This window comes from Phytophthora parasitica (genome assembly GCF_000247585.1).
Source record: "Phytophthora parasitica INRA-310 unplaced genomic scaffold supercont2.12, whole genome shotgun sequence".
NCBI lineage: Eukaryota > Oomycota > Peronosporomycetes > Peronosporales > Peronosporaceae > Phytophthora > Phytophthora nicotianae.
In genome coordinates this window covers 504002-513454 of record NW_008648998.1, presented here as the reverse complement: position 1 = coordinate 513454, position 9453 = coordinate 504002, and the positions used below count along the sequence as shown (strand labels likewise).

General features: G+C 46.7%; 4 protein-coding genes across 6 annotated transcripts; 1 reads left to right on the top strand and 3 right to left on the bottom strand.

Annotated features, from left to right (window-relative positions):
• Positions 1–102: 102 nt before the first annotated feature.
• On the bottom strand, positions 103–1062 carry PPTG_07546 (hypothetical protein; the record flags this gene model as incomplete). Its single annotated transcript, XM_008901826.1, has 1 exon — positions 103–1062. The coding sequence occupies one exon, from the start codon at positions 1060–1062 to the stop codon at positions 103–105; it is 960 nt and encodes a 319-aa protein (XP_008900074.1).
• A 1552-nt stretch (positions 1063–2614) lies between these two features.
• Positions 2615–4679, top strand: PPTG_07545 (hypothetical protein; the record flags this gene model as incomplete). The annotated part of the gene is made up of 1 exon (XM_008901825.1): positions 2615–4679. The coding sequence occupies one exon, from the start codon at positions 2615–2617 to the stop codon at positions 4616–4618; it is 2004 nt and encodes a 667-aa protein (XP_008900073.1). The 3' UTR covers positions 4619–4679.
• PPTG_07544 (hypothetical protein) lies at positions 4568–7179 on the bottom strand (the record flags this gene model as incomplete). The annotated part of the gene is made up of 2 exons (XM_008901824.1): positions 4568–5730; positions 5800–7179. 2 exons carry the CDS (start codon positions 7177–7179, stop codon positions 4669–4671), a joined length of 2442 nt encoding a protein of 813 aa, XP_008900072.1. The 3' UTR covers positions 4568–4668.
• A 27-nt stretch (positions 7180–7206) lies between these two features.
• PPTG_07543 (hypothetical protein) lies at positions 7207–8495 on the bottom strand. 3 transcript variants are annotated; one of them, XM_008901823.1, is made up of 6 exons: positions 8417–8495; positions 8279–8345; positions 8054–8215; positions 7863–7961; positions 7611–7805; positions 7207–7541 (listed from the first exon to the last, which is right to left on the bottom strand). In XM_008901823.1, the coding sequence occupies exons 1-6, from the start codon at positions 8455–8457 to the stop codon at positions 7344–7346; spliced, it is 762 nt and encodes a 253-aa protein (XP_008900071.1). In that variant the 5' UTR covers positions 8458–8495; the 3' UTR covers positions 7207–7343. The 3 variants fall into 3 exon arrangements, with proteins under 3 accessions (XP_008900071.1, XP_008900070.1, XP_008900069.1); XM_008901822.1 differs by having other exon boundaries at positions 7611–7961; XM_008901821.1 differs by having other exon boundaries at positions 7611–7961; positions 8279–8495.
• Positions 8496–9453: the final 958 nt, after the last annotated feature.

Below are 9453 nucleotides of genomic sequence, written 5' to 3'. Positions count from 1 at the left end.
TGTGATGGTATATCATGATCGCCATCAAGTCCAAAGCTAAAATAAGACAAACGTCTATATTTCAATTGGTTGTACGGCACACAGGCATCAATAATAGCTAGTCTAATAGATTCCGATATTGCTGCTTAAAACTGTCGACGCATCTTCCATATCCCCCAAGAGCTTGAGCAAAGGGGTCAGCATATCTGCCTCGAAGAAAACACTTTCAAAGCGCCTGTTCTTGTCATCCCATTCGAATCGCACAGTGGTCTGAACTGTAAGTCGTTGGCCAAGAAGCTTCCATGCAAACGACGGCCATTCGTTGTCTCCTTCTTTGCCATCACAGAAAAGCGAGTTGCGTAGCATACTTTCCGTGATAATAGTGCAATTGCTCAAATGGGCAATCATCTCGTTTCCTGAACCATGCTCCAAGCAAACTAGTCGGACCTCCATTTTGAGGAAGTGCAGTGAACAGAAATGCCAATGGCTCAGCACTCTGTCAATGCCGTACCCGTTGTTAAACGCGATGTCAGGAGCCATGATAGTGAACAAAAACTGTTTCTGAGTTTGGTTTACGCCCTTCAGGGCAGTGGTGTCTTTGAGCTCTTCCTCACCAGGTGCAGCAACCACGGATCGAAAAAGGTGGACGAACTCCACCACCGCCTTCCACGATGTTGTATCGGGAGCCACACGAGGTGGTGGGTGGAGAATTAACTCGATTCTCTGCACCTCCATTTGTAGTTTAGCGACGTCAGCCACCAGGGCTCTCTGTTTATGCTCGATATTCTTCCTGTATCTTTGTTGAATCACCCGTCGTCGCTGTAGGTGGAGTTCGAGGGCTTCTTTTTCGGTCATACTGAGTTTATTCCGTGCGTTCTTTCTCACTTGGTATTTGGTTGGACCCAAACCAGACCGGGCGGAGGTTGTTGGCTTGAAAGTGCAGTCGGGTAGATGCTCGGATGTCGAGGCATTATTGTCTTTGTCGTATACGTACGATGGTCGTTTGCTCTTGACTACCACGGCGCTAATGACACTGTCAGTCAGCAAGTGGCTGTTGGGAGGGTAAAGAAGACAGGACTTCATCACACTGGATATGTGTCGCTTGACTGGAACGAAGCAGATTGCAGAATGAGTAGAGAAAATATAGTGAGCAGTTGCAAGCATTCATCTCCGACAAGCAGTATGGTGATACTCGGATATCGTATGGTATTGACATCACGTAATGCGTTATGGAAATCATGTTTTGCGTTATCTGACTGATGAACCCTGACTGGTTTGTTACGCTTTTTTTTTTTTGCGGCTTTGCAGTAGATAGGCATACAGATTGTGCACATGCTGCGCTGTAGGAGCAAGAGGCGTCATGCCACGAAATTTCGGGAGTTGAATATGCGGTGTAAATCAACTTGACCATGCCGAAGTTTCTTTTTAGATAGTTTGACCACGGAATTCGTGGTCCCGAATATACACTATAAAAAAGTAAGCATACAGACCGCGTCAAATGAAACGATCCCTGAGAACCATTGGAGCTCTCGATAAATCGGATTTAATATAACAGGGACTCGCTTAGCGAGTCTCTAGTTAGCAGCGGCGGGCGTACTTTAGTCGAAAACCCGCTATCAATTAAATGCAATTCAAGTCAAATCAATTCATTCTGAAGAAAACTGCGAAATGCGGTGAGGAAATAGAGTGAGTGGGTACGGAACTCATCCCGTAGAAGCAGCATCATGCTAATTGGATGTCGTATGGTAATGACATCACGTTATGCGTTATGTATATACAGCGCAATGAAGTACAGCAGCGAGCAAGTCGATTATTGGCTGCAGATGTAACTACAAAACCGACGATATGGCATCTGAATACTCTACTTAAAATGTTACTAGATGGTGCGAAGCGAAGGAGCAGTATATTGCGCAGTAGTGAACCTGCAAATAGTTACCATTTTTTTCCTCGCCACCCATTACCACTGTTATTATAGTTTACAAGGGACGAATTTGTGTCAGGTGTCAATATTTAAACTGTAAATATGAACACACCCAAAGTCTTGAGCTAGATAAACTAATATTAGTTTTTCCTCATGATACTGAACGTAGGCGGACTCTAGATCATCCGGGGAGTTATCCAGTACTGCATATAGCTGTGATGCAAAATCACATCGCTGTAAAAAAATAAATATTGTAAATATCCTTCGATGTCAGCTGCAAAAATACAGTTGAACATGTCATGCTCCAAAAAAAAAAAAAAAGATTAGAGCTTCTTCGTGCGTAGCACGCCTTTGCTGATAGGGTGGCATTTTAATTGAGCATTGGAATGATATTAAAGGAGCCTATCCAGTCGCACACGATCTACGGTGTAGGTGTAGACTTCTATACACTGCAGAACGGTCTCCAACGTTCGGATAATATCTTTGCCAGTTGGTTCTCGATATCCTTGCCTATCGTCTCGCATTAAATTTGGAGGTTGGAGAAGGGGAACAACAACTATAGCCCGCAATTTCTCAATATTCTAGACTCTATCTACATTGTATTGTTCCTTTCAGTGCCATCTTTTCCCTCATGGCGGCCCTTCGTTCGGTGAAACGGATCCAGCATGTATCGCACTGCTATCCTGGCGAAGGCGACGACTGGATTAATGATCAATGGAGACGCGCTTGAGTCTGCGGCGTCGACTGCTTCGTATCGACGACTCTCCTCCCACACTAGACCCCACCACAAGTCCTGGCGTAATATACAGTCGCTCGAATCAATCACATAGTTCTATTGGGAGCCTCCAACCACAGCATGACTTCGAAGAGGAAATTGACGCTGAAGACGATGGAGACGAAGACGCAGATGACGAAGAGAGTGGTGACGATACTGAAATGGATTCAACATCTGGTGATAAAACTATTACAACGTTAAAACCTGGTCAAAAATGCCCAACATCGTCTGTAGTCAAGCTGGTATTCAGTCGAAGTGACCCTCTCAAGCGCAACCCAACTGTGTGTTTCGACTACCCACTTTCTCTCGGGGTAGTACGAGACTACAGCGGCCAGGTGGTCACTACGGTTGACGCACAGAAACTTCAATTATTCTATCGAACTTCTTGGGAACGCAACTGCGTAAAGAACGCCTTCGCTGCTGCTGGATTGCATCGTACAAGGAAGAAGTGGACTGTATGGCACTTGGCATGGGCCAAACCAGTACCCAAAACGGAGTTCGAGAAGTTCCGAGGCGAACATCCGCAAGTGTTTAATCACTTTCCAGACCCATGGGTGATTGGCAGAAAAGATCGACTTATGAAGGTATTAGCCAACTGTCGTCGTCGCTTTGGATCGAGTTACGATTTCTATCCCGAAGGCTTTTCCTTACCGGGTCAAATGGATTCCTTCCGTCGAGCATTGGAGCGTAACGAAGCCTTTATAACCGGTACATTCCCTTCGAACAATAAAGGATCCGGTACATCTGCAATCGAACCGTTATGGATCATTAAACCGCCAGCGTCTGCGTGTGGTCGTGGTATTCGCGTTTTAACTCATCAAGACGCTTGTAAAATGTGTGAAGACACTCGAAAAATCTCTAGAAAGGCAAAAAAGTCCAAGAACACTAAACCGATGATCGTGCAGAAATATGTATCGGATCCACTGCTACTAGGTGATAAAGAACGTTACAAGTTCGATCTGAGATTGTACGTCCTCGTCACGAGTCTGGATCCTCTTCGTATCTATCTCTTCCAAGAGGGCATCGCTCGCTTCTGCACTGCTCCGTATTCTGTCAAAAACCCACGGAATCGCTTCGCTCATCTCACCAATTACGCGATAAACAAGCGCAGTAATGGATTCGTGGAGAACGCTGATGACCAGCAAGCAGACGCAGGCAGCAAGTGGAGTTTATCGGCTTTAATCCGTTCTTTACAGTCCCAGCAACTCCTCGACAACCCCGAGACGCTGATGCGTCGAATCCGAGCCATAGTATGCAAGACGATCATCGCTGCAGAAGCGCATCTCACGTCGTTATTCCACCAGTTCGCAGGCCGAACAAATTGTTACGAACTCTTTGGTTTCGACCTCATGTTGGACTCAAAGTTACGCCCCTGGCTCATTGAGGTGAACGTCTCTCCGTCTCTTATGGGCGGATCTCCACTAGATCGACGAGTCAAAGGATTGTTGCTGAGTGATACGCTGCACTTGGTGGGGCTACAAGTACCGATCACAAGCGTGCCGAGAGAGAATATTCCCGCGAATTTGTATGGTTCGTTAGATGTTTTACCAGATACCGGTATATACCGCCAGGTTCGACGCAGTAAAAACATGCGGGGGAATTCAGCGAACCGCCAGCTTCACGAAGCTGTCCAAGACCCAAATATTGAGCGGTTTGACGCTAGCCACTTGGATTTATTCAGTGCTAGCGACTGGGATATCGTACGAGCCATGGACAATGAAATGGATCGACGTGGACATTTTGATCGGATTTTTCCCGCTTCTTCACCGTATGAAACAGCGAGTTACTCACGGTTTTTCACTTGTCAACGTTATGGTAACTCTCTGTGTGCGAAGTGGCTACAGACGCCACGACCGGTTCGTCAACGGCTTGTACGACAACAGTCGGCAGGTAACATTAGTCAAGTTCTACCACTCAGTCGTTCACGCAAAAATATCCGATAAATTAGACTGTTCTCAACACACCATCTTGCTTTTTAAGAGCAAAATTTACTCTAAATATCCGTATCATTATCGTCTTCGCCAGTATCATCACCTCCACCTACTTCAGCTTGATCATTCTCGTTCTCTCCATCATTTTCTTCGTCATCTTCATCCTCTTCTTTGTCTGCTTCGATCATCGCAGCCAACGATGATCTACCACGCACTGGAGGCAACGTGTTCGGTGCAGACCTTCTAACGTTACCAGCATTGAGTAAATTCACCACAGTAGGCGTAGCATTACCGGTAGTACTGGTATTAACCGGTTTCCCCAAACCTGGAGGAACGATTGAAAGCAAGCTTGCTTTTCTTCGCGCAGGACTGATAGAGCGATGCAGTCCATGCATCACTTCCATCATACTCACGTTCTCTGTTAACGCCACTGCGTTCTCAATAGACGGTGGTTGAACTGTACCGAGGATGGCTGACAACGCAGAGCCGGAAGGTTCTCGCGGTCCCAGTACGATCTTGGACGCTTCTCGGGTCGAAAACATGTTACTACGTCGCCCGTCATGCCCTCGATTCATCCTTAGCGCTTCAGGAGGGATTTCCAGGATACGAGAGCTGTGCTTAACTTTTAATGTGACAGCCACTTGCGTCATCTTGCGTTGTAACATTTCCAGAAGCTCAGGTGACGGTGCTTCGGCCCAGTGCGTCTTCGATCTGCCATTCGAGCTGCGGTTTCCATTATCGTCGGGAAGATCGGACCCTCTAACGTCGATTTGAAGAGCATCAAGACACCGTAACATGATGTCACGTAGCTTGGCATGCTCCCGATTGCGTTGTTCACGCAGATCATTGTAAGAGTTAATACTCTTAAGAACACTCTGGGTACGAATCTGCATGTCCCGCTCGATCTTCTCGCTCGCTTGGGCAATACCGCGTACATTTGCGCGGTTGATTTTCTTCTCGTTGTTGATAGCAGATATTTCCTTCTCCAAGGCTGCTACTTCATCTGCTAGAGCAAGATTCGCCTTATATTTCGACAATAATTGCTCCTCCGTGGTCGTGAACTGCTCTTCAAGTGCTTCTAAATCCGGAAACCCCATTGAATTCTGTAGTACACGAAATGCAGTCTACGTAACATACCCATAAAATCAGTAAAAAAAAATTAAAAAAAAAACACACAATAAAGCATATCGTACGCAATAATCCACCAGGGTCTTGGGCTGGCGTCGTTCATTCGGACTCCTTGACGTCGTACCGTTTACTGGTGTAGCTGTACTCGGCTGCAGTATCGTCAGTGCTCTCCCCGTTGGATTGAGCCCAACCAACGCATGCCGTCGCTCTTTCACAGCTCCCATGAGCTTGTTTACATCCACAACCACGGCTTCTTCGGGCGGCAGATTCAGTCTCTGGGCTTCTATTTCGGCTTCAGCGCTGCGCTCCAGTTCACTCAGCTCCTCCGACAATTGATTGCGCACAATTTTCGACGTGTGTATTTTTTCTTCGTAACTTTGATTCGCTTGCGCCACGTCCTCGATATCTTCTTGAAGTTTCTGTCGTACCTTCCACATAGACAAGAGCTCGCGTCGTACTCGATCCACATCTTTCTTAACTTCTTGTTGCTGTGTCACGAGCTTCATAAATTCCTCTTCCGCTTTGGATAATCGATGCTGCATGATAGACGAGCAGTGCGCCACTGCCACGTCGTTCTCTCGGACAGCGTTGACACCGCGTAACTTACGCCGTAAATTACCGATCTCGGTGTCTAAATACGATTTTTTACCTTCCAATTCAGTGAGTTGTTCCTTCATCGTCCGGATTTGAGTCATGAACGCAGCATCGCTCTCGAGTAAATGTTCCACTGTACCTTTCACATTACTGGTATGAGAAGTACTAGCGGTTGATGCCACTGATCTCTTCGACACTTTCGTAGAGACTGCACTGCGACTGCGAGTACGCTTTTCCGTAACTTGAGATAGCGAGACGTCAGACGAAGCTCGATGTTTGCCGGAAGCTTCCAATAAGGCGCTACATTTTGTTGAGCCGAAAAGCGCTAAACGATTCGCTGCTGCCGATTTCAATACCGGTTTACATGAAGTACTTAGGACGGTATTCGTGCTGAAGCTCCGACTTAATCCCTTCAATGTCGCTGCATTAGCTTTCTTCGCTGCACTAACATCGTCATATTTACCCAGTAATCCATCGGTGTTCAAGCGAGAAGTACTGGTATTGCCTCGTCGGAGCTCTCGATTAGCAGAATATTGTCGCCAGGGCATCGTTTGAGACTCTGGAGGTTGCAATGGGCCAGAGGCGGATCGTGGAGGTAGACGCTTGCGTCTGTGGATGGGCTTGTCAGCTATATGCACCACATACTGGTTTGGGTTGTCTGGCTGTGTCTCCACACGTTCAATCACTCCAGTCTGCTGCATTAACTCCAAGGAATGCCGGTTACCGAGTAGAAACTCTCGGCGCTTGCCCAAATGATTGTCCAACAGCGCATTGTACTCTGGAATGCCATTGTTCGGGAGGAACCGAGTAGAGAATTCACGCACAGGCGGAGCTTTCTGTTGATTATCCATTGTGAACGATACAAACCCTCAAGCCATGCCCACAACAGATGCCACGGTCAAGGTTAAGATATATACCGAACAGTCAATTCTTAACTAAAAATAATTGATAAATGCGCTCGAAATAACCATCTATTTCGGTTAGGCGGTTAATCGCCAGGTAGTTACGCAGTGACCTAAGTGTAGAGCACGTTGAGCGAGCCAGCACTTTGTGATTCACCGCTGGGCTTGAAGAACATCGGACGTTCTAGTGCTCCCAGCACCGACGACGAAGTCGCAGCTAGCGGCAGAAAGCTACGGACTACGTCAATTGGAGTAGTGGACACGTCGCGGACACTCACGAATACGCGGACATGGCGCTTATGTAGTTCGCCCTATAACAGTAAAAGCATACTCATGAGTATTGCAAGACGGTAGATCAACCTTCCACTGCGATAACGTACATGGGTGAGCAGTGCAGCCGGTATACCGGTAACAAACTGTGGCACTTCTAGAGCTCGCACGGGTGTCGTCATCTTCATCTCGTCCGTCACACTGGACGACGCCAACATCCTCAACTTGGCTCCGATCTCTTCGTCCGTAGCGTAAATTGTGGACAGCTGCGAGTCCAGACAAATAATGTCCTCTGCATCCACGTGCTGCATCAGAGTTTTTAGCCAGATCCACGCCCCTGCCACAAGAACTTCTTGTCCCACTAGCAATGCCAACGTGTTGTTCTCCTCCGAGACCTTCACTCCCGTCTTCGACAGGATCACACCAGTGGAGTTCGTGTCATTCTGCAATTTGCACGGATGCTACAAAATATGTCAATAACAATGTTAGTAAAACATACCTTTCTTGTCATAATAATTGACTATAAGTAACATTTTTTTTTTGTAGGACGTACAATGGCTTGGTCGCTGGTCACCAAAGATCCAACAGGGCTCCACGAGGCTGTCAACTGCTGCACGAACTGCTGGGCTGCTCCAGGTAGAGCGACAATGAGCGTCTTAATCTTGACTGGTTCGTGCGCTTTGGGTCCCAAAACTTGACGCACAGGGCGACTCCACTAGCACGAAGCAAAAGTGTTAATAAATAGACAAAGTTCATACAGTTTGTGACAAAACTTTACGCGAAAGAAGGCCTTGCTGGGAGCGACGTCAGGGGCGTCAAAGGACGAAATATCGCATACACGAGAGCTGGGAGGACGAGTAGAGGATGAGCGTCGCGAATGATGCGCTAAGGAGCGAGGAGAAAGGCGGAGGCGCACCTGAACTCGCCTTCCTCGGCAAAGCGTAGCGAGAGCGCCATAATAATGATTCTGCTGTGTGGGCCACATTATATTCGCTTTATTTTTATGTTTCTAACAAAACTTCTAAAACATGTAAAAATGATTTATGGTTTTACCCAATCAAAGCATTCGCGGCGAACACAGTGAACGCAGAACATAGCGAATCCAACGTGGTGCTTCGACTTGTTAGCGAATCACTGTTTAGCGCTGAAACGACCTAGAGCTGATGAAATAGCGTGTAGACTTCGATGTGCGAAAGTAGCTATTGCGTGCTTTAGAATTTAATGTACTAAAAGCAAGGAAACAAACCGCAAGACATTCGTTGCGTAAATTTAGCTGATACGTGTCAGCAGGGTTAACGCACGTAGCTATATACTAGGCGAATGCGCGTGGGCAAGGCATGTATAAGCCACCTCACGCTACAAACCTGAGTTCAAGCTCTAGCAGGACTGACGAGTTACTCACACAGTCAACAGGTGATAGAACACGCTTGAGGCAAGACGTTGAGGTTGCGCTTTGGCTCTACTAAATACAAGAAGCTAGCTACAGGTGCCCATTGGTGACGTGCACCGAACGCTTTTCAGGCAGCACCTACAATGTAGGTCCTACAGACCGTACGTTCAGTATCATGAGGAAAAACTAATATTAGTGTATCTAGCGAACGCTCACGACTTTGGGTGTGTTCATATTTACAGTTTAAATATTGACACCTGACACAAATTCGTCCCTTGTAAACTATAATAACAGTGGTAATGGGTGGCGAGGAAAAAAATGGTAACTATTTGCAGGTTCACTACTGCGCAATATACTGCTCCTTCGCTTCGCACCATCTAGTAACATTTTAAGTAGAGTATTCAGATGCCATGTCGTCGGTTTTGTAGTTACATCTGCAGCCAAGAATCGACTTGCTCGCTGCTGTACTTCATTGCGCTGTATATACATAACGCATAACGTGATGTCATTACCATACGACATCCAATTAGCATGATGCTGCTTCTACGGGATGAGTTCCGTAC